The sequence below is a fragment of the Corvus cornix genome, chromosome 1 (genome assembly GCF_000738735.6).
Source record: "Corvus cornix cornix isolate S_Up_H32 chromosome 1, ASM73873v5, whole genome shotgun sequence".
Taxonomy (NCBI): Eukaryota; Metazoa; Chordata; class Aves; order Passeriformes; family Corvidae; genus Corvus; species Corvus cornix.
This window is the reverse complement of record NC_046332.1, coordinates 31,471,729-31,496,784: the sequence shown is the minus strand read 5'-3', so window position 1 is coordinate 31,496,784 and position 25,056 is coordinate 31,471,729. Positions and strand designations below refer to the sequence as shown.

Genomic DNA, 25,056 nt, shown 5'->3' with positions numbered 1-25,056 from the left:
GCAACCACCTGAAAGGAAGGTGTAGCCAGGTGGGGATCGGTCTCTTCTCCCAAGTAATAAGTGACAGGACAAGAGGAAACATCCTCCAGTTGTGCCAGGGGAGGTTTAGATTGGATATTGGGAAAAATTTTTTCAGCAAAGGGTTTGCCAAGCTGCCCAAGGAAGTGGTGGAATCACCATCTCTGGGAGTGTAGGTGTGGCATTTAGGGACATGGTTTAGTGGTGGGCTGGCATTGCTGGGCTGAGAGTTGGACTTGATGATCTTGGAGGGCTTTTCCAACCTTAATGATGCTATGATTCTATACTAATCATGACTCCTGTGCCCTTAGCAGCAACACAACTCCTTGGGCTGCTTGTGAACAGGCAAAATGTCACGTTGGAAATTTTCTCTCTGGAAGTGGCTTTAGAAAACATCACTTAGGAATGTGGCATTACGGTTTGTTTAGCAGAGCACTTTTATCACAGCGTGGCATGACACTATAATGATACTTTCTTTTAAGACACTGATTATACAAAAAGTACCTTGCAAGTCTGCCTCAGTCTGGGTGTGGGGAATAGGGCAGGGTTGGAGTGAGGCTAGGAGTGGAGTAATGGCAACTGCTTACTCTGGCCAAAAGTAAAAACACTGGGAGGACTGGCAAGGAGACTTACCCCAGTAAACAGTATAATACATTTTTCTTCTCAAGTGATAAGTATTTTTAATAAATGGCTTTGGAAGGGTTTTCTTTGGCCTGAATTTTTTAGGTTATTTAAACATTTAAAAAACAAACTGAAATACTTTTAGTAAGAACACATTTCAAACCAAGATATCAAAACCTTGCATGTGGGAAATGACAGGACACTGTGCATCAACCTTTTCAAGGCCTTTTTTGGCTCAAACAGTCCAACAAACTAAGTACAGATTTATAAATCTGGGGAGGGAGGTAGCATAAAACGCTAGTGCCCACCCAAGGAGCTTCAGTCAGGCTGCAGGTCAGGCCTTCACCCCAGCTCATCGCTGCTTTGGAAAACAGGCTGGCGCCTTCCCAAGAGAGAGCTAAACTCTGTCCAACCCCGGCCCTCTCCCCTTGCAGCTGAGCTGGGTCACATCCCAGCAGCGAGCCAGGAGACAGAGATAAGGAGCCGCGCACCCCCGGGGCAGGCGGGAGCTCCCTGCCGAGGTAGCGCGGGCCGGGCTGAGCCCGGCGGGGTTTCAGAGTTCACAGCCCAGTAAGATGGATGTGCATGCTGCATCCCTGAGAGCTGTTATGTCAAACTTCTTGCTGACTCAGGTTACACTTGGTTTGCATTTCCTTACACTTGGTTTGCATTTCCAAGCTCCTTTTCAAATCCCTGGAGCTGGAGACAAAAGGAGTTTTTTCCATGTCCCACAGCATATTCCAACTCACACCTCCTAACTTTCAGTAGGGGCAGAAGTTCAGGGCTTGTTTCCCCCAAGGCTCCCTGGAGAGTCTGTGGAGAAGAACAACTTTCTTCACTGAATCAGAATACTTAAACTCTTGTTCTGAATCCACTTTCAGAGGAGCTATATCCTGACTTTCTCAGGCTTTTCAGTGGAGCCATGTGAGTCTCTCCCATTTCACCAGAGCACATGCTCTAGCTGCTATGAACACCTTTTATTCAACTCTGTCTTTTCGTTCAGAATCATCTGGGTTCAGATCACAGGCTGCACCCTGCCTTTAGGAAGACAGAATAATACCTGGCATGCCAAAATTATATTTGTGTATGCATTTCCATTCACTGGGTGTGTTAAATAGATCATGTTGCCATGAACATGAGATCCAAGGATCCCAGCATTGACTTCCTGTTGGTTTTCAGGGGCATCCAAGATTCTTCTTTTGACCTACAAATCCCTCAAAGGGCAGCATGTGTGAGGCTGTCACAGTATCCATCTGCAGCCATTCACGGTCCCTGTACGGAGCAGTAATCCTTAAATAAGCAGGTTCCTGCCCACATGAAGAATTCTAGGTCATGGATTTCCTGAGTGTTCCTTTGTTTCAATTCAGCCTTGTAATTCACCAAATTAATGGGAAACTCTGCAGCAGAAAGCCTTTCTCTTTTTAGCAATGGTTAATTATTAATGTATTATTAACCAATTATTTTAAGCAAAATAAATGAGAGCAAGTTGCCAGAGATGTATTTCATAGGCTTTTTGAAGGTTGTCTTGGACACGGGAGGTGGTGTTTTCAAGTTCTGTATAAAGTAAACAAACAAACAAATGATCTTACTCTCTGATGTTCAACTTTGGAAAAAACAGAGTATGCATTTGGGTTGTTGCTATCATACCACACTAGAGAACTACTATAATTTTATCATCATAAACATGGTTGGAATCTGAATGATCAAATAATAATTATGTATCTTTATGTATGGAAAAGAGTTGCACAAGTAACAGGGGAAAAAATTCAGAAACCTCTTTTGTCTTTATGCATTATTGTATGCTACAGAGGAGGTCTTGTTCTTGCCATTGTCTTGACATTTGCAGCAGTGCTTTCCAGGTGATGCTGAAGGTGTTCTCCACAGAAGGCTCTGTAGAGTGTCAGTCTCATTGCAGATGGTCAGTAATTTATCTGATCTATTACTGAGTGATCAGCTGTCTTGTCAGGACACATGTAAGTCTTTCACAGCAACCTCTCCCTGGTTAAAGGCAGTTATTCTTTCTTCCTGTCGAGAAGAACTGCAGACTGTCCCCTGCCAGTGCCTTGAAAGAACAATGTCCATTACTGAGTATTGAAATTTGAGATGGGAGGGGCAGAAAATTCCATCAGCTTAGCTGAAAAGTAAAATTACAGAGTGAGTGTGCTGTGCGCCATGTATGCAACACAGTGTATCTTAAACAATTTATGTCTCATATTTTATAGGTAGATACCATCTTGCAAATGATGCACTTGCAATGCACCACTGCAGTGTGTTTCCTTTAAAGTGAACAGAGGGCTCCTTAGGAATAACAGTTGCCAAATTCCTTTCTTTTCTAAACCTCTTTTATCTTGGTCAGGCAAGTGTAGTTCACTACATATCAAACTGGCTTAACAGTCAGAGTTGGCAATGCTTTGTGTTTCACTGAGGCTGCTGTAGTTCTGTAACACTCAAACTGACTTGACTATAAGGACGCCTGGAAACAACTCATGATGAGCTTTGTGAGATTACTTTCTGAAAAGATGGGAAGAGAAAGGGAGGAAAGCTTTCCTCAACCATGTTAATACCCCTTCCCATACATAATCTAAGTCAGGAACAAAGCAAAAGAGGATTCATCACATGCCTAATGTAGTTGAATTAAGCAGCAGAATGGAATATTCATTTCGCATTTGTCCTGCCTAAAATTGTTCATAAATTGCCTTTCCAAGGGGCTGATGAGAGGGCCAGCTGCTCTCACCTGAGGCTGATGTGCAACAGCGAACAAGAGCAGTCTGTGTTGAATATACGTCCTTGCAGCTGAGTTTCAGCAAAATGAAATGAAAGAGAGCAGGACTTAAGCAAGAAGTTTTAAGGTAGAGTGAACAGGGAAAGGCTATTGCTTCTGAGGGATTGAAATCAGCATCTTCCTTGGAAAAATCAGAGCAGAGGACAAAAGGAGCATAATATGGCTGGTGTGGAGAATAGAATAAGGAGAAGGCATCATCTGAAAGGAGCTGGAGAGCAGTGATTGCAAAAGCTGTGGTCATGGAGGCTGAGGTCTGGTCCTTGATGCCCTCTGCTTCCTTGGGGAACCTGTTCTGTATCCTTCAGTTCATCCCATCCCACTCTGCTTGGCAGTTTCCAAATTTAGCTCTAGAAATGCTTAATTCTGGGATCCATCGTGCCACAGCTTGAGCTTGTCATCTTCCTCTTCTTCCCTCTATCACAGGGAAGAAATCCTGTATCTGGGTGGCCTTGAGAGTCAGCTGACTTTGCTGGAAGCAAGGACAATTAAAAATCCTTTATAAATCCTTTATAACTGATACAAATATCAGAGGACAGATTTACGCAGCTTTTATTACTGGGAATTTGGAAACAGTAGAGGCCAATTCTGCATTGTGGCTGGTGATTAATTGAGTGCAGCAGAGGTGATAACCAAAAATGGGGGCTGGACATTCCATTAGAACCATAGAATTGTTAAGGTTGGAAGAGACCTCTAAAACTCTTTTCATTAAGTTCAGCTCTTAACCCAGCACTACCAAATCCACCACTAAGCCCTGTCCCCATATGGCACATCCACACATCTTAAATTCCACCAGGAGTGGTGAATGAGTCACTTCCCTGTGCAGCCTGTTCCAGTGCTTGACAGCCCTTTCAGGGAAAAAAGTTGGTACCTGATGGGATGACATGAGCTAAATCAGGGAAGTAGTTTCAATGTGGCATTCTGGGCTCTGAGCAAAGCAACTGAAACCCATAAAACTGGAAGTTAACCCAGCAAAAAACAGGGTGATTTGTGATTTGTGTGCCCAGTGAAGTCCACAGCAGAGGCAGTGTCACAGCAAGTCTGGCAGCAGGTCAAGGGAGAGTGATATGCAATCTAAGGTCAGTGATGCTGCTGAAAGAAGACATCAGTACATTGAAAAATCAGAATACAAGAAAATTACGAGTTTAGTTAGCGAAAAAGGTATCAGACACACAAAGTAAGAAGAGAGCCTAACTTAAGGGCACTGTTTGTTTTAAACAGTCACAGGATAATAGAGTTAACAGCTGGGTGTCATCCATATAAAAGATTTGGTTTTGGCAAAACAAACAGCAACATACCCCAGTAAAGACTGTGTATGAAGAATGTAAATTACATCCTGGGCTCTTGTGCTCCTTTTTGAAGTGATTTTCCATTTGTTTTAATGTGATTTTTGTTGTCTCTTCATAGCGTCCTGCCCGGTGCTGTGCAGTGGGAATGGGCAGTACATGAAAGGAAGGTGCTTGTGCCATAGTGGCTGGAAGGGAGCAGAGTGTGATGTCCCAACCAACCAGTGCATTGATGTCTCCTGCAATAACCACGGCACATGCATCATGGGCACCTGTATCTGCAACCCAGGATACAAAGGCGAGAGCTGTGAAGAAGGTATTTGCAAGATGCATTCAATTAGCCTTTTGCTTTGATTGTTGTTCTGTAATTGTGTGGATGGAGGCAATTCAGGATCAGACTGGCACTTAAACAGAACAGTAATAGGCACCTTAGAGGTACAATAGATGGATACAACATAAAAATGATATGTTGTCATAACTCATCGTTAGCTATCGTATTTGTTCAGTAATTGGATGAAAAGCCATCAAATGCCTCAGATAGAACAATCTAGTTGAAAGACCAGAACAGCTAATCATATGTTCAAATGTTCTTATTAAAGCATCGTTTCCATTTACACATCTAAACATATAATTACTTTTACAGTGCTTTCTTCTCTGCTGTGCTATGCCAAGCAATTTCAGTTGCTTACATCCACAAAATGGTGGCGTGTGAGAGAAAGTCCCTGATCCTTGTCAGCTTTAAAAGCTTAGAAATGCTCAGGACTTGAATTAAATTCTACTTCAAAATCAGATATTACTTTAATGCTCTTCCATAGCTTTTTTCTCACACTAGCCCCCAAATATTTTTCATTTACATTTAGATTTACAGCTCCTTTTAATACTTACCTTTAATCTTTTTGTGTAGGAACTCACCTGCCAACATAAATCTTTATCTTCCTGACTCTGTGACTGCTTCTTACAGCTAAATAAAAAGTGGACAGATTTCTAAGTGTATAAATCATTGAGAGAGTGACAAAAGTATATCCAAAAGTGCATTATTGTTCAACACTTCTGAAAACTGTCCTCAGAATTCTATGCTTGTGACCTGATCAATAATCATTCTTAAGTTATGCTTCTACAAGTACATATGTAAGACCCCTTCACCACCTGATAAATGAAAGACATCATTTGATACATTTAAGAATGACAATGGCTTGAATTAATTTGTGGTTGTCTTCATGTATGCAGGATAAAGATTTATCTGAAATGGCTTTATTTTATAGACAATGAAAATAGCTGAATTGGCTTCAGACATTCAAATGGTATCTAATCTAGCAATTTTTTTGACGTGTTAAATGTATTGGAGTGGGACATCTCTGATGTAGCATGGCTTCAGTGCCAGTAAACGTTAGAGATGAAGACAGTATCAGCTCTTATAACAATAAGCCATCTCTTGAGAAAGCTTCATTTTGGCTTAAAGCACAATTCAATGAAGCTGTGGGGCATGCAAAACCTGAAGACTGTGACTACTGAAGTATCTTTCAAGCATCTCTGTAGACCTCCTATTTGCTAGATCATATCTTTACTGGATAAACAGAAATGAAAATATCTTGATTTTGCCTCCAGCAAGAAGTGTTTAATGTTTGTAAATCAGAGTGAGATTTGCCCTTTTTCTAACAGGAGCCATTTTTTCCCGGGTCACATTTAAAGCAGAAAAGCCAGGCACTACTCAGTTATTTTATTTTATCACTGTAGCAGGGGACAGTGTCAGTCCCACTAGGTCAAAACTTGAAAAAGGAGGAAGAACAAAGAGAACACGCTTTTTCATATGGGCTGTTTAGTATTTTTCCAAGCATGCATGTTTTTGATATTCAAGGCATAATTTGTATTGTGTTGTGAGGGGGTAAGTAACTCAGAAATATGCCGTGTGGGAAATCTTGAGGACATATATATATATTTAGATCTAGTAAAAAAGTTGATTTATACTATTTTTTAAATTCCTTTTACTCTTTAATTTCTCTTCTAAGAAGGGCCATCTGGTATTGATTACTTTTTATTATTTCTCAGTTCTCGTAGCTTCCCTTCTTGATCCATGTTTGTAATGGGTTTTCATTCCAGGGTTTCTTCTGTCTTTTCTTTTTCCCCCATAGAAGTTCAGCAATGTTTATAAAACATCAGCCAACAATCCTACGCGAGTTTTTCTTTTCTCCTTCCTTAGTTTATTGGCCCATATTTTATAAGGCCTGTGGCATAAGCCAGCGAGACATTACAGGGAGGGGAGCAAATTTAAGCAATGAAAAATGAGAAGTTACTCTTTGGGCACCGAATAAGCCTAATAACTTGTGTGACCAATGAAGCATGAAGCATATTGGGGAAAAGTGTAGAAGAGGCACTAACCTTGCTTGCTGCATGATTTATCTCCCTGGCAAAGATTCTGCAGAAGGCTGAACTATAAAGAGGGCATTTTCCAACCAAGAATTTGACCATTTGGGACATTTTCCAATGAACAACACAGACATATGCTTTTTTTTTTTTTCTTTTCCAGGTATACTAGATTTTGTCAGCTCTGCCCTCTTGCCCAGCTCCCCATCTCTGCTTCTCCCAGAGCTGAGCAGCTAAATTGGTCAAGCAGAACTCCCTAAAAATATACCATTGTACTCCAAATCCACTAAGCAATTGATTAAGAAGAAAGCAGAAGCCTGTAATCCTGTCCCAGGGCCCTTCCGATGGTGCAGAAAGCCTAAAGAGATACAGCTAGTGAGGCTGAGATTAAAGTAGCCATTGTGTGTGACATTTTCTGAAAGGGCTCATTTCAACATGAAAAATGGCCTTGGGATTATGATAAATGGGGGGTTCTGACATGCACATTCCCCTCCTATAATCATCTGTGTTAGAGCTGAGATAGCAGATTGTCCGCCTCCTGTGATGGAGGCCCCTGTAAAACTCACCTTTTTCCCAATTGACCTTCAGAGGGGATGATTAATTGCCTGGAGGTAGCCTCTTGTCAGTTAGCCTGTGATCTTTGTTCTCTATGTTCAAACCATCTGCTGAGAACGGACGAGGCTGCTACTCTATCCCTTAGTCCTTTTCATACTTATTACTGCTGAGAAAGAACAGGGCCAGGGCTTCAAGGGTCTCATGCTAAAATTGGCACCCTCGCTCCCAGCTCACTAACAGTGAAGGAGATTTATGGACTCATCCTTTCCAGCCTCTTAAAATTTTTGAGGATTGTTCCAGCTATGAGCAGAGCTCCAGGAATCAAACAAAAAAGAAAATTCTCTCTCATGCCTTGGGATAGTAATAACTGAGCCATTGCTTGTCAGACTGAGAAGGGTTTGAGAATCCAGGGAATTATCAGAGCAGCTGTTGTGCTTCCTTTTAAGGTTTCTGGATCTTAAACAGGTCAGTGGAATTCTTATTAGCTTTTATAGGGCTAAAAACTGAACCACAAACCTGCCATGTGTGCGGTGGCCATGTTCTGCTCTGCTGTATCAGAGCCAGGAGCTGGACAGCTTTTCCTGTGCTGCTTAGCCAGACTGACACTTGTCACCAATCCCCAGGGAACTGCCACACACCGTTTCAAAAGATGGGAAGAATTTCTCTAGGCTGTCCTATCAGCTTTTATCTATAAATAGATGATCGACTCCTCCAGTAGGTTTTTCTGGAAAGGTGTCTGGTGCATTTCTTATTTTTCGATTGCTGGGTGAAATTCCCCTGTGGGCAGAGCAGCTGACAGTTGCCTACAAAACACATAACTCAGGAATCAGGCAGGGAGTACATTTGGTCTTTTGGTGTTTATTGCTACACCAGTAACTGAATGGTCTCTGATCTCATTAGGGAAGTGACTCTTTGGGGGGGAAAGTAAACCTCAGACATTTAAAAAAGAGTATTAATTGACCAAAAATAAAACCAGAAGAACACCATTATAAAAAAAATTATTTTGTTTTAATCCTTACTCCAGAAAAACTGTCTCTGGATATATTTCAATGGGAAATTTCTGTTAAGTCTCCATGAAACCTGTATAGATTTAAGCACATTCTTCAATTTAAGCATGTATTTTGCTGAATAAGAATGTCAGATTCTGCTGAATCTCTATGCAAAATTCTATCTCAGAAAACTAGGGCTCGGCTTTGAATTCATTAATAATAGTAATTTAGGTTATTCTAATAGAATAAATGAAGACACACTGTGTACGAGAGAATACTATTCTTATTCTATTCTTAATTGATATTAGCCTTTTCTTACCAGAAGGATCACTTATTAGTGCAGACCTGCATAAAAGAATGGATTTCATCACTAGATTTTTCTCTGCTTTTCATGTAGGTATTTTAGGTCTCACTGCCTTTTAGGGGCACTGAATTTTTGCACGAAGCATCTGTTTTGTTCACAGCAGGGCTTTTTGGTTGAAACCTTGAGATACTGTATAAATATGTTTGTTTTGATGGCAGTCTGATAGCTTTTTTCCTGAAATTCCCGTTTGCTTTCCCTGTCTGCTTCCTCTTCCTTCTCACACGTAGTGGACTGCATGGATCCTACCTGCTCGGGACGAGGCGTGTGCGTACGAGGAGAATGTCACTGTTCGGTTGGCTGGGGAGGAACAAATTGTGAGACCCCAAGAGCCACGTGTCTGGATCAGTGCTCCGGCCATGGGACCTTCCTCCCGGATACTGGACTCTGCAGCTGCGATCCCAACTGGACTGGCCACGACTGCTCAATCGGTAACGTCAGCGCTGACTTACTGTTGGTCTTTCGTTAAGCTTTGTGAAATACTCAGATCTGCAGAAAAAGTGCTAGAGATGTGTTCCTGTGAAGCACACCTGGGGCATGACTGGAAGCAGAAATTCCAGAGTTCAGTTACATAAATAATTCTGCTTCCATTGCTGAGCATAGAGTAATATCATAAATAACCCCATTAAAGCCACCTAGGCTTGCTGTTGTTCATTATATGGCTGTAAATGTAACTGATGGTCTACGTATAACTTCTTGTTCTGGTGATAGTTCTTGATAAACCCCAGTAGCCACTAAAGGGTCTGTTTTGATTTTTAGGAGATGACTAAATAATCTTTAGGTGACTGTAAACAAGAAGAAAGATTTGGTAATCTGTCAGATCTCCTTTCCCTTCTGAATTCAAAGCTTGTGCTTTCTAGGCTCAGCTAGAGGACGATGAGTGCCTCATGAGGTTCATATTAAAAGACTGTGCTCTACCAACTGAAAAATAGGTTTACTGAGTAAAAGTATTTATTAGTATAAGCAGCTACCAAGAAGGCACATTTTTACAGGCAGTTTTGTGTAGGTGTTTGGAACAGCGACCTTCCTGCATTCCCCCTCTGAATGAGCAACTTGCTCAAAATCTGCATCAGGTATGTGAATTGAAGGCTAAAGAAAAAGTATTCAGAAACCTTTTCTTCCAAATGCAGTTAGCTCTTAGAGGCCACACTGAAAAATAGTGGAATACCTTAAATAGTCAGAACCTATGGAATATCAGTCCTTGAGCTTTTGTCCTGTATTGTGTGCTCACAAAAAAGAGACCCCAGGAATAACAGTTTCTATACTTTGCACAACTGGAGTGGAACTAGGCCAAAAATCCAGGGCAGCTCAGTATAGGCAGTGAAATGAAAGGAATTTTCAGCAAAGCAACCCAAAAAAAAAACCTATTAGGAGAGTGGATATAGTAGAAAAATTATGTAAACATTTCCCCGAGGAATTGCTGTCATGAGTAAAGAAAATAAGGTTAACCATTAGCAAGTATTTTAAGAGAATAATTTCCAAGGATGAGGCAAACTGAGTAAACTGGTCTAAGAACATAAAAAGAGCACCTTTTTGACAATCATCATTTAGGCTGGATGTTAGAAGCTTGTCATGAAGTAAAGTTGACTGGACTGAGGAATAAGCAGAAGAGGAAGTCTACTCTGCTTGCCTGGGGCTGAAACTAGGTTGATCAAAACTTTTGCAGATGTAGTAGGGAAGCTGTCATGCATTGAAGGGAAGGTAAGTTTGGTCCCAGGCTTTTCCTTCCCCCGCATTAACATCTTCAGTTCCGTTCTCTCTGGGTTTATTTTTAAAACCACCATAAGGGGAAAGGTAGTCATGTATTTGTAGTGGTTCTGTGGCATAGTTCATAATTGAGTCATTATTCTGTGTTTGTATGGAGGTTTGGGGATTGCAGGGATGGATTTGGAAAAATGTTTATTTCTATGTGCAAAGAGAATTCACTTTCCCTTTGTTAACTTGCAGGGTCACATAGAGATGATTTATAAGCTTTCCTTATACTGCTTTTATAAATCCATCTAGTACAAACTTTCTTTGGCAGCATGAAGTTATTTGAGACAAACTTGAGCATCATTCCAAGACCTTTTTCCTCACTGAGCTGCTTGTAACATTCGGGTTATTGTGCCTCACAGCTAAAATCGCAACTAAGGTGATTTGTAAACTTCCATTTCTAACCCAGGCCTTTCCACTGAATTGATGACTTGATTTGAAAGACAGATTTACTCACAGGATATGTGGTACTCTTCTTGCATCATTAAAATAGAGTGAGCAGGCGTGTTATTGCATGTAATAACACACTGCCCAGCCTGCTGGGGTGGGGGTTCTGTAGAAGGGACTAAAGGCGACGGATTTTATTTTCCTATAAAACAGGACCAAAAAGAACAGAAGAATTACTAAGGGAAAGAACTAAGTAGTTGCAGAAATCACCCTCAGCTCAGCAAAGCAGTAGGGGCTGTGAAATCTATAGAACTGTGCCCACGTGGGTTTGTGCCAAGGACAGCCCCTTTCATAAACCACATGGAGAGGCATACCCTGGAAACAGCATAATTATCTGAAAACCCAGAATATGAGGAGGCACGGTGGATTTTCCACCTCTTACCACCTTGAAGTCAAGAACAGTACCTGTCTGCAGTGCTGTATGCTGTATTTATTTAGAAGGTTATCAGGCAGTATGGAAGCAGTAGGTGAAATCTGTGGATTGTCATATGTAGAAAATAAAACTAGAGCCTCTTTGAACTTTAGACTGCATCTTTCAGCTAAGTAGGTAGATTTTACCTGCCTTTTGTGGTAATCTAGACAACAGAGATTACTGGATAAAACCCTTACTTTTCACAAAACAATGATATTACAGAGATTTCTGTTTCCTCTTTGTATTACCTTTCTTCGTTCTACTTAGCCTTCATAGACAAGCTGCGCAATTCAATCTCTTTTGAGAGATTCCCATTCTGAACTGCATTGTCGGAAGAAGTAATTACACGTTTTGGGGTTTTTTTGCTTTCTGTGTCTGCCCACTGCCAGTATATGTTGAGATAGGGCTGCTGCTGTACTACCTCATAATTGTCACTCAGGGAAAATGCTTCTCAAACATATTTCACCCTTTCGTGCAAGGGACAGTTTTGTAGGATCACTTTTCCCTCAATATACACTGGATTTTTGGCTGATTCCCAAATAGTAAAAAGAGCACCTTAGAGAAAGGTACAGAAATAATTCCAGAGATAACTTGTATTGAGCAATAAAAGTGGTATTTTGATTTCTCCATGGAATAATTAAATCATTTCCCTTTTGCATCTTAGTACTGTTGCACAAACAAATATAGAAAAGTCCTTTATAACTCAGTTCAGCTAAAAAGTCCAAGGCAATGCTTGGTACAAGAAAGGTAATTAAGGAGCCACTGATCCTGCCCCCATTCTTCCAATCTGCTATCACAGCTCCTCTGTATCCCAGGCTTTTGGGGAGCTATCTCCCTTCACCTCTTAATGAGCTCTACCTGTCAACTAACGAAGCCATTATGGTGCAGCTCTCTTAACCTTTTATTGTGTGAGTGTAGTGGGAAGGAGGAAACGGCCTGTGCTGCAGTGTGAAACAGAGCTTACTACGTGATATAGTCTCACTCCTGACCTACTTAAACTGGACCAACTATTTCTGGCTAATCAAGAGGCAGCACACCACATACCATAAGACATTTGCTGACTATATGCTGACACTATGAATAGGTGATTCATGTCATCTGCATTGGAGGAGTGCACCATTTACCAGAGGGATCCCACTGATGCATCAGTATAATCCCAGGCCCATCAAAACAGTATTAAGCTTGGATGCAAAATCATTATTAAATGAATTATCTGGTGTTGTCCTTCACTCTCCTCAAATTTAAATCAGTGATTTTCACACTGTTGTCTTTGGTAGTTGACATCTTCACTTGCACTGTATTCATTTGAATCATTGGAAAGTAGAATATATAAAGCAGCGGTGGAAATTATGTTCTCTGTGTCCTAAGTGTGGTAACTTTTTCTGGGCAGTTGACAGTGGTTGTAGATTGACCTGCATGCAGATAAGGATTCCTTCTCCATCACTCATTCGAAATGACTCGCTTTATGCACGGTTGACATCCAGGCAGTACTTCAAACCCTTAAAAATACACTGGAGAAGAGCAGTAATAGGAATAGCACTTTGTATGTGGTAGTCCTAAATTGCCAGTGGAGACATAAAATCATGGGCTGTACATTTAATAGTAAGAGTTAGAAACTGGAAGCTGGGACTCAGTAAAGAAGTAAGAAGTTATGATACTTTACATCACATTTTGAAAAGACTGAGAGAATGTGCCTGGCCAGAGACTGAGGCTGAGCTTGCATGACCATATCTCATGAAATCTAGTACTTTGGTCCTATTACAGATCCTCTCCTCACTTCTGCTTCTAACATGGTTTTCTAAGGATATGGCATTTGACTTTATACCTGCCCCCTTTTTCCCCACTGTGGCAGGAATGAAATGCTGCTTCCCAGTGACTTATTGACAAACTTTGTTATGAAGGTCTACAATCACAAAGATACTTAGGCGTTTAAAATTCACCTTAAGCAAGGACAGATTATCAAGCTTTGCTACAGTGTTGTGGAGAACTATATATGACAGGTATGCCTAGATAAACTTGGACTCCAAGCACAGTGGGGAAATAGTGTGGGTAGCCACAGGGCTAGCAGAAGACCGGGTATTTACCCACCTTCCATGACTTTACTTTCAGTAGGTTGAGAAGTTGGATTTAAAATAAGACTAGCATGGTGTGTGTGTGTGTGTGTCCATGTCTCTGGTTACAGGGAAGCCATATTCTTATAAATTATTGTACAGTGAACTGAAGTCAGTGGAAAAGCTCCTGTTTACTTTGCAGGAGTATGGATCAATTGAAGGCTATTCACAAACAGTGATTAGATTTAAGACCCTGTATCAGTTAATGGTAATGACTGAATTTTGTAGTATCAATTTAGTTGTATAACTTAACAATGCTGACAGTCTTTCAGGTAGCACCCAACAGAGTTCCTCACCACAAAATTGTACAGTTCATTGGAACAGGCATCTTTTCTCTATTCCAGTTAAGAGATAAAGAGACCATGAAGAATGAACTTTTAAAGAGTTAAGCTGAAGGAAATGCACCTTTACATTGCAATGACTTTTTTTCACCAGGAGTTGTGCAGGAGACTATTGCGCACAGACACACGTATGGGCTCACAGAAACAGTTCTCCCATATCTTACCAGACAATGCCATTGGTCAAACAGCACCAGGGTTAACACAACATGTGTGATAAAATTTTACTTCCTTGGGCTTACTGGTGTCAACTTTTGAAAACAAAATCTCGTGTTAAATTCATATCATGCCCAAGGCCACCAAGATAAAAATCCATCCTTAGAAAATGTTCATATAATTCTTTCTTTAAACAGTCATTTTCTTCAGGGATAAAAATGTCTCTATAAAAGATGGATATAACATCAGCTCTCGTGTACAGGCTTGTACCATATTGCAGACCAGGACCCCTTTTAATGCCTAAGAAGTTGCTGATTTGTCTTTTTCTTAGATTTAAAACACATGAGGAAGAACAAGAGAACTAAACCTCAGGATGCAACTCCTAAAATTGATAAACATCTTAGTCACTTAAGAAAAAGTTGTTGGGCATAGCTATGTAGTCAAAGGCTGCCTTGAATGTTCTTCCTTCAGCTTGTAACTTGTTCATCTCACTGCTCTGGCAGAGTTGTGAGAAACATTAGTCTGGGGCAACTGAAATTTTGGTAGCACAGTGTCGTCGAAGCTGGTCTTCAGAAGATACCATCAAAATCAGTTCTGGCTCAATACCTAAATTGCAGACTCATCCCTGAAGGCCTTAATTTGGTCCTTTAATGGTCATTGAAGGTCAGGAAATGTTTTGTACCAGCAGGAATTTCATCCTCCGCCTTGCAGAAGCATAACATTCTGGTTTCTGAACTTGTGATCTTCTCCATTTTGTGTGGAGAGAAGTAACTTTTCTCTCTGAGGGCAAAGTATGTGCAGCCCAGTGCCACTACACAAGGCTCTCACAGGCTCTGCCTGGCAGATATCTGCTTTGTGGATTGTGAAGAAATTAGTGAATCTAGAGAATCAACAGTGTTAATAGGAACTATCATTGTGAAAAACATGAATTTTTATGTTGGGTTCATGAGTACAGATTTTAGCCTACCCATTGCCAAGATGAACTTAGCTTTTAAAGTCTTCTAAGCTTTTTATTAAAAATGCAATAAAAGACTAAAATCTGCCCAAAACTTTGAAATAGAAGTATTCAGGGAGGCTTTCATTTGAATATCCTTTTACTCCCTTTCCTTTTGTTTATTAAAAATGTGTATAAGGAGACCCTGATGTGGTGGAAAAAAAGATAATAGCTGAAATGGGCTGTAGTTATTTTTGTGGGGAGTCCAATTCTTCAAAAGTCCAAGTATCTTTGTGCTCAGCAGATAAAAAGGACATAATAAAGGGAGGGGATTTTCTATCCCACTAAGATAGAAAATACAACTTAGCTTTCAACTGTGTATTCCTACTTCAAATCTGATAGCTGAGAAATTGTTTTAGGACATTTCCCTAGCCAACCAGAGATGCATCAAACTTCTGTCAGCTCTGGGATATATTTAGGACCTTACTTCTAACCACTTCTCTGCAGCAGTCCATGCAGTCTTGGTCAGACACAATGATGAAGGGAAGATTGAAGGAACTGAAAACTTGTGTTCTAGCTGTCATTTCAGACTTGGCCAAAACCAGTGGAAGCAATGATATCATCAGTCTATCTCTGACCATTAGATCACAAAGCATTTGGTCTGATTAGGTCATGTCTCAGGCTGAGAATAGTGTGTGTCCAGTCGTGTAACAAGCAGTCCCTGGTTCTCACTGACCTTAGGCATTCTGTGATGAGCAAAGCTTCTCTCTCATACCAGCAGTAATTAGTGAAAATTTATGTACCCCTAAAAAGGGCAGTGGGAAGACTATTCCATCCCCTATTTGTTTACTACAATGATTAGGGCAAATTCCCAGCATGCCAGTTTTAGTTCAGCGTTTTTCCCTATCTCCAAATGTGACCTGAGCAGTCACACCATGAGCTCAAAAGTTCTTTTTGTTTGGATCAATTATGCTTTGTGTTGTGGACTTTTCTGACTGAAAACAGCAGTGTTGTACTGGAGTCAGTGGGGTTCATGTTAATGTGGCTAGTTCGAAAAATTTCACACCACCACAAGGCATTAAATTCCATGTTTAAAACAGGCTACTGTTAAAATACCATGTTTTGAGGATGACTGAGCAATTAGCATGTTTGCTTGTATCACTGAGAACTTAACATTTGTATCACAAAGTCTCAGATGATCAAATTTTTGCTTTTTCTCTGACTTTGCCTTTGAAATGAGGAGCCTCTTAATTTTTGAATCTAGACCTCTGCTGCTGACTATTCCTACTTTTAACCAGGATACTGCTGCAATATCAGCAGGGTGGATACTTGTGTGCAGTCAGTCTCTGCCATGACCTACCTTGATTATGCTGGATAAAGACTGTCCTCACTCATGTGGTTCAGCATGGTTGTAGGTTCCATGTCACAGCTTCTCCACTGGCATTCCGGCAATTCCATGCTGTTCAGTCAGTTCCGTGCTGCTCTTGGTGGATAGCTCCCGTGACTGTGACCTTACACTCCAACCCAGTTGGAGCTCATCACAATCAGAGTTCCTGCAAAGGTTTATTGGATGTTTTCAGCTTCATCAAATCATATTTGAGACACTGAACTAGCTTGCCCAGAAAAGCTGTGGGTGCCTCATCTCCGAAGGTGTTCAAGGCCAGGTTGCATGGAGCTTTGAGCAGCCTGTTCTGTTGGAAGGTGTCCTTCCCATGGCAGGGGGGCTGGAATGACGTGGTCTTTAATGCCCCTTCCAACCCAAACCATTCTATGATTCCATGTTTCATTCCAAGTTAGAATGTCCAAGGTTAGATAATAAGGAAAATAGTCTGTGAGTCAGTAAAACAGAATAACATCAAAAGTAAGCAAGAAGAAGACAATATAAGAGCAATGATGGTCATATAGTGGATTGGTGTCTACTGAAGGTGAGAAATCCGTGATTTAATAAGCTGTCTGAAGTGGATGCATTGGAATTAGTAAATTCTCTCTGCCCCCTTCCAAATGACAAGAGGTTCATACTCTAAAAACTATCATCACAAGTTGCACTAATGAGCACTTTCTAATGATCTTGACAGACAAAAGTTTGAAAGTGCTTTGGAGGGAGCTCTGCTGCTTTTCAGTAAAGGTGATCCTTCCAGATCAGTGTTGAGGCATATGGACAGCACAGCAGAGAAAAACCTTCTGGAACAGCTACTGCTGCATCCCATTTGTGTGCCTAGACAGACATCTAACTTCTGGATATGTCAGCCCTGCATGTTTCATACATGTTCTGTGTCTCCTTTTGAAAAAGATCAATAACAACAAAATTTCTAAGTTCTCTGGCAAAATGTTGTCTGAAGAAAAACGAAACCATATTGGGACTGAGCTCTGAGTAAGGGTATCCCAAGCAAATCTAGTTTGTGATCACTTCAGCACACACATTTGTAAATGATCTGTTGAATTTATTTAAAAAAAAAAAACCCAAAATATGCAGAATTGGAAAAGAAATCTGTTCTTTTTAAGCATGAACAAAACACTTTTCTGCTGTCAAATTATCTCTTCCTTATGGACACAGAGAAGAAATTAAAATTAGCCCAGAGAAGAATTCTTCTTAGGAGCTTCATTTAATACATTAGGAATTGTTTCTTTTCTGGGAAGCTCTAACACACATCCCAGAAAGCATAGAGATTCAATTAAGGATCAAAGAGAAAAATATAATCCTGCACTTTGGGATATTTATTTTTGTTCAACAAATCTCGGCTCCAGGAGTGAAGCCTGACAATACCTGGCATTTCATGTCCTGCTATTCAACAACAAGAGACAGTTTAAAATAGAGTTCATAATAATAAATAAATGGAAGATTGACATGAGAACAAAAGTAAATTACAACCATAGAGGAGATGTTTTAGGCACAATGTGATGGTCAGTCCCTAGCATTTAAGGCAAGGATGAAAATACAGTATAAATACTGCAGAAACTAGAAGCTGATAAAAAGCACCAAACCAATTTAATGGAATATTATCTCACAAAGTTAAAGCTTTCCAGACCAGAACTGGAAGATCTTTATGCAAATATGAAGTGAGCTGTAATTGCACTTAGAAGTGAGTTGTTTTTTTTTAAAGACATCCCAGCTGTACCAGTGTACATTGTGCAGCTAACTGTGTACATTGTGCTCCTGTTCTCACTGTTACTGTTCCTGGCAAGAATTCCCAAGAATCCCATTGTGCTCAATCCTGTATGCTTATAGAGTCAGAGGTTCAGTCTTGGAGGACAGACATACATCAGTTTAAGTATATCACTGTACCAGAGACTCCTTCATTACTCATTTTGGAGATGGGGGTGGGTTCTGGGGCAGTTATGGACACATCTTCTGGATCTGCTCAGCACCAGGTCAGGAGCTACTCTGTGGACTATGTATTCATCTCCAAATGAGGCATCTCAGAGGCACCCTGCTTCCTGATTTGCATCTCCAGAGAAAAATGACACCTAGAAGGGGATTTGCAGAAGCCTTTCATTTAGACACAAAGCTGTTTATGCCAGCAAAGAACTAAATACCAGGAGAAAAATTAGGGGAAAAGCTGAAGTTGAGTTAATATTTTGTGTCTAGTTGAGGGCCAGAGATGGGTCCTTTCTTTTATTAGGGAATTCCACCAACCCTTCTCCTAGATAGCGGCTCAACCACTTAGAGTGAAAACTTTCTCCTCTTCTGTTCTAATGTGTTTTATACCTCCTTTGTGCATACCCAGTCTTTCCTGCAAGTGCAGAGTTGCAGAGTTACCCCTTCTGCACGTGTATTGAAGATGTGTACTCAGTCCTCCTTCTGCAGAGCTGGCAAGAATCAGCATTCAGGCCAACTCAGGTGTCCTGGTTAGGGTCACTCTCTTAACGCAGGATATGCATTGCCCAGTGTAGGCATTCCAGGATTCTCAGGTCTTTGTGTTCGGGAGGTGAAAATTCAGATGTCCAAGTCACATTTCCAAGCCATTGCTGAAGGTCAGTGTTCTTCCTGATGAGGGATGATAGCAAAGCTGATGGAATCATTTTCAGTCTCTAGAGAGCATCCCTTAATCTTGATTTCCTCATCCATGGAAAGAAAATAAATAGCTGTTACCTTTCAGTTATATTCAGTTTACTGAGCTGTGTAAAACTTGTTGAGGCCCTTGAGTGGAGCAGAGAGTCATCTCAGTACCAAAAGTTTAATTGCACTCATAAAAGCACAGGTTTTACATTTATAGACATAAATAATCAATATTATTTCTACATTAGTAATATTTACATATTTGGTGTATGCTTTAAAAACAGATAAACATACGATTTGTTTAAAGGCATTAAATCATGCAGACATTGCTTTCAGAACGTGATCTCTGAAGGTAAAAACACATTCCTCAGTTAATGACATGGACAGAACTTGCACGATCATTCCCCGTTCGCTACTGAACCAGGATGGTTTTCAGAGGACTTCATGCTACAGATCTGCTACTGGCAACGACAGAAAATCCAGACCTCTCCTTTGAGGTTTTTACTTGCTGCCTAGTTTGATCCTTTCCTTATAACATTTGTAAAAAGAATGGTTTTAAAAGCTAATGTGCTTTATGTCTTCTTCAGTAACAGCACAGGAGTTCATGTCACTACAGAGTTATCAGATCACAGGAATGAGAGTTTCATAACACTGCAAAATGTGTTTCATTATGAAGAATGTCTTTAGCACTTCACTGCCATCTAAATCATGCTGATCACGCACCTTCTGGTTTTTTCATCTATATCTTTATATTTGTTGCTTTTCCCAGATATTCGCCATAAATTACCTTCTAAAGCAGGTTGTGAAAACAAGGCTTAGCTCCTCACCAAACTCAGCCTTTTAGCTCCATGCAGTGCCTCTCTCCTGTGCTTCTTTCCTGGGAAAAAAAGTCTGTCTGAGGCTGGAAATGACCTCAAATGAGCCAACTTGAAATGGGAAAATCCCAGTTAAAGCAGATTTTAATTATTAAATTTTCTATTAATATATTGAAGGCCAGTGGAACTGACCCAGTTTTCAGGAAGCTCTTAGCAGTTTCACCTGATCTTATATTTTAGCACTAAATCCATATTTATTAAAGGATTTAGCAGACAGGTCAGAAGCAGCTAAATCTCTTGATTCTGCATCACATGAATGCTAAAGAAAAATTTTCATGTGCACTGCTCTTCTCTAAGCTGGAAAGCTTTAAACTGTTGTCAAACCAGTTTGAGGATTTGTGGGGGGATAGGGGTAAACATGTAAAAGTGGATTTGCTAGAAATGAAGCACAAATTAACATCATTATCCCTTTCCCAACTCCAGTCTTTAATGTAATGTGAAAATAATATGAAATTCTGAATTATGCCATTTCCTGTGTTGGAGGCTCCTGTGTCTGTTCCATCAATTAAAAAAGGCTGTGAACAAAGCGCTGCACTGGTGGGTTAGTGTTTGATAGGTTTATTTTCCCTCTTTTCTTCTGAAATATCAAAGGCAACATAGCAGACTTTTTGTTCTTAAGGGGATAGATTTATGTCAGTTTTTAGCAGGATATGCAACAAAAAAGAAAAAAGAGAAGCAGGTACAAGTTTTTTATTTGTATGAGTAATTGCTTTAGTATTCTAACTTCTGAAGTGCTGTTAATGGACTGTGACCTTATTATACCTGGCAAGTGCAAATGCAGAACAAAAAGGATAATCTTGGCCTCAGATAGTTGAGATTCTTAAACTTCAAGTGAACAACAACAGAGAGAGACATGCTGATGGAGACAGAATAAAATTACATTACCGTTTTCGTCAACACACTGTGGAGAAGTTAAGGCATGTTAGCAGCCACTGTCAAGATTTTGGGTAGAATTCAAGATGGATTAAGATTTTAAGAGACCCTTGAGGAATTCTGAGGCAGTTTTAACAGACCAGAGGGAAATCTCTCCCCCAATGATGAGGAGATAATGAGGAAAAAAAAAGAAAAACCATTTGTCTAAAAACTAGCTGGCAGGCAGTTGAGTCTGGGCTCATAGAATCACAAAATGGTTTGAGTTGGAAGAGACTTTAAAGGTCATCTATTTCCAACCACTCTGCCATGGGCAGGGACACCTTCCACTAGACCAGGTTCCTCTGAGCCCCACTAATGGGGGGTGAGCAGTGATGAAACAGAGCAGGTCCTGGAACTGAAGATGAGTAATTTCTTTTTTGATAATTTGCATGAAAAACAAGCAGAATCCTGTTGTAATGGCATTACCCTTTCTAAGAATGATGTTTATGATAACCTAAGACCTTTGGATGAACCACCCAAAGCTCAACAATGCCTTGAGCACTGTCTGCTCCAGAAATTCTCCATGAAAGAGGTTTCAAGTGAATCATTCTCTGGAACTATCTCTCTTTCCTTCTTGACCCACAGAGGACAATTAGGTTCAATTCAATTCTTCTAGTAAGACTGATATATGATGAGGTGAGATTCAGGCAATGCAAGACATCACTCCAAAACACTAACATGACAAAACTCCAGATGGGAATGTTGATATGAACTTGATTCCTTAGAAAAAAAGTCTGCATCCATGAATCAATTAACATCTATCACTGCCCTCTGGTAAGTACAAGCATCAGGGAGCAAAATACAGGGTATTACTCGAAGTCCAGGTGTTTCTCACAGAGGTGCTTTTTGAGGACATTAAGCCTCATATTTGCTCTTAGAATTGCGCACCAGATTTACTCAGAGGATCCCCTCTCTTCAAGGAACTACAAACAGCTTTGAGAGCTTCACTATGAGATGAGGAAAAACACAGTGCACCTCTAGGAAAGGATAAGGAGTGGCTAAGCTGTTCATACAAACACTGGATGAGATTAGAGATGAAAGGAAATATTTAGTCACCTTTTGGGAACAGCTGGTGTGAAAATATTTAACAGGCAGGTCTTTTATGCACAAGCACAGTGTTCTAACTAAGCTTAAATAAGCAGGAGCAATATAGTGCAGCTGGCCAGTCTGTGAATACTGTAATAGGAGAATTAAAAGCTTTCCTTCTCATTTGCTCATGCAGCTCAGATGGTAGCTAATCATGTCCTCTAATTTCAACAACAGAATTGGGAAACGTACCAAAAAAATGCAGCTTGTAATAAGAACAGAGGTGACAAATTCTGTCCCTGGGACTGAATGTCAAAGAAAATGATTCACCTGCCCTTTTCTGTAAAACAGCCTTAGCTGTCTTATTCTGTCCAAAAAGACATGTATTTAAGTGGAAGCTTAATCTGAAAGCCATTTTGATGATTTCTTTGAGTGCCACCAGAAAAGTAAAAGCTACCCTGACTATTTAATCACCCATTAGAAACCTGTGAACATGTGAAAGGGCTGTGTTATAAAGGACCATGGCATGTAGCAGGTTGTGTGTTTCAAGGCTATTTAAATTGTAGGGTACCCATCTATCTTTAAACTGACAGCTAAATGGAAGATTTTGGTTTGAGAGTTCCTGGCTCCTGGTTCCCTGTCAGAAATAATTAAACTACATTTTAGGGAGGCTGTCGTAAATAGTTTGCTTCACAAGTGCTTTTCAGAGCTGGGAGTCCATGTTACAGCTCTTGGGCGTGGGAATCCAAACCACCTTGTATATCCATTGTATATGAATTCTACATTCATAACCTGGAACCTGTACACTTTTGTGTGCATGGGTGGTGGTTTGGCTGGGGTCTCAGCTGGCTGGGAGATGAAACCCAAAATGTTCCCAGCATTCCCATTCTGGGTTAGCCTAAGATCCGTTTGTTTTATATCATGCAGTGCATATCCCTGGCCCACGTGTGCAAGACTGTTCCTTGACAGCATGTTGTCTGAGAAATATTTCAGTCAAGATGTAAATGTCCCAGGGGGGGTTTCCATCCTTTTTCATAGGAGTGACTACACAGAGACTCTGCTTTTCAGAACGTGATTTTTTTCTCTCTTCACCATTTTCGAATGCATTCCATTATCCTAGTCTGACACCTTTAAATAACTCCAGGAAGGCTTCTGACTGTCACTATTCCTATTATCTCTGGGTTGTTTTCCTCTGCCACCATTCTGGACATTTCTATCTTACCTATGAGACCGAAGACTGCATATTGGGACATCAGGGAGGTCATGTGCCTGTCTCAGAGTTCACATTTACCTGTGGATCCATCACTGTCCTTCTTTATGTCCTTAGTTACTTTATCTGAAAGGTGCTGCACCTGAGTCAGGGGAACCCTGGCTATCCATACAGGCTTGGGGATGAGGGATTGAGAGCAGCCCTGAGGAGAAGGACTTGGGGGTGGACAAAAAGCTGGACATGACCTGGCAATGTGTGCTCACAGCCCAGGAAAGTCAGTAGTGCCCTGGGTTGCATCCAAAGCAGTGTGGCCAACAGGGTGAGGGAGGCGACTCTGCCCCTCCACTCCGGCCTGGAATGCTGCATCCAGCTTTGGGACCCAGTTGTGGGGATCCCCGACACAGGAAGGATGTGGACCTGTTTGAGCAAGTCTACAGGAGGCCACAAAGGTAATCAGAGCACTGAGGTACCTCTGCTGTGGGGACAGACTGAGAGAGTTGGGGTTGTTTAGCCTGGGGGACAGAAGGCTCTGGGGAGACTTTATTGTGGTCTTTTTACTACTAAAAGGGGCTTATAAGAAAGATGGGGACAGACATTTCCGGAGAGCCTGTAGTGATAAGACGAGGAATAGTTGTTTTAAACTAAAAGAGGGCAGATTTAGACTAGATATAAGGAAGAACTTTTTTACAAAGAGGGAGAACAGGACATAATGAAGGTGTGAAGTGACCAAGCTGGCATCCTCTGGATTGCTTGGTAAACTGGGAGCAAGAAAAATTACATCTTATTTGATATTCTGAGATCAAAGTTCAACGCTTATGAATAAGGAATGTAATCCAATAACTGGAGAAGGGATTGCAGTCTAGCACTAGAGTAGCCCTATGGTAAAAGTGTGCTGGAAAACACCACAGGCTACAACAATAATTTTTGGAGTTTGGATTTAAACACCAGTGCTCTCAGACTTTGCACTTTCTCAAGGTGTTTCTTCTCAGCTTGCTGAAATTTTAGCACCATAAATCTAGCTTTTGATTTTTTATCTGCTGTTTCCTTTATCCTCCCCCAGACTGTTCATCAGGTCAGCCAAGGAGAGCCAAATTTACTTACTTTATTTTTTTTTTTTTAGTGCAGCTTTACTGCTATATTAACCAACTTGCAGGTCCTGTGTGTTCATCACCACCCTGACCAGCCCACGCTCCATTGCGGTACTGTCTCGCAGTTGGGGAAAAAAGTAGAAAACACACGTCTGGGCTCCAGCCCTTCAGCAAGTCAATAACTGCCCATCCCTTCTGCTCCTGTGGGATACTGTAGTATGATATTACCTCCCTCGCAGCTAGGAGCTGTGAAAATCTGTGTTTCAATGCCAGATGCAAAATAAAATCTTCTCACAGCAACTCGAGCCCTTCCTCAGCCATGCCTTTATTGTTTGATAGTGTAATTTCTACTTGTTTCCAGTAAATCTTACATTAGATTCTGTTATATCTCAACAGCAAGTGGTGTGTGCACGTGTTCTGTTCAAGTACCCAAGATACACAAATACTTTTGCAAGTTTGATTCTAAATGATACAGACAAGTTCCTGAGTGTCTTAAGCCCATTTGAACTCCGAAGTTCTTTCACTAGGAGACTTAAGCATATAGGACTAAATGTTTGAGGGGTTTTGGAGACACCCACTATGCTGCAGTAAAAGGAGTTTTACTGTAAACTGTTCCACCACCCTGAGCTTTTTGGAAAGCAGGAGCTAGAGACTGTTCTTGTGTCACATTTGAAAAATCAGGTGTTTTTTAGACATGCAAGGCATTACTGTTGTTACTATCATAACTAAATTGTCCAAAGAACTCCCTGATCCTCAAGACCAGAGTCCATTTCATCATAAGGGGCTGAAGACCTTGCAGCTCTGCTGTGTGCACAGCTTTCCTCCTGG

General features: G+C 40.8%; 1 protein-coding gene across 12 annotated transcripts in view; it reads left to right on the top strand.

Annotated features, from left to right (window-relative positions):
• TENM4 (teneurin transmembrane protein 4) overlaps window positions 1–25,056 on the top strand; it is a 1,362,823-nt gene that overhangs the window by 1,214,274 nt on the left and 123,493 nt on the right. For all 12 annotated transcript variants that reach the window (XM_039562133.1, XM_039562144.1, XM_039562174.1 and 9 more), the window contains 2 exons: window positions 4,826–5,020; window positions 9,201–9,401. In XM_039562133.1, coding sequence (XP_039418067.1) covers window positions 4,826–5,020; window positions 9,201–9,401 — 396 coding nt within the window. The remainder of the gene's footprint in view (window positions 1–4,825; window positions 5,021–9,200; window positions 9,402–25,056) is intronic.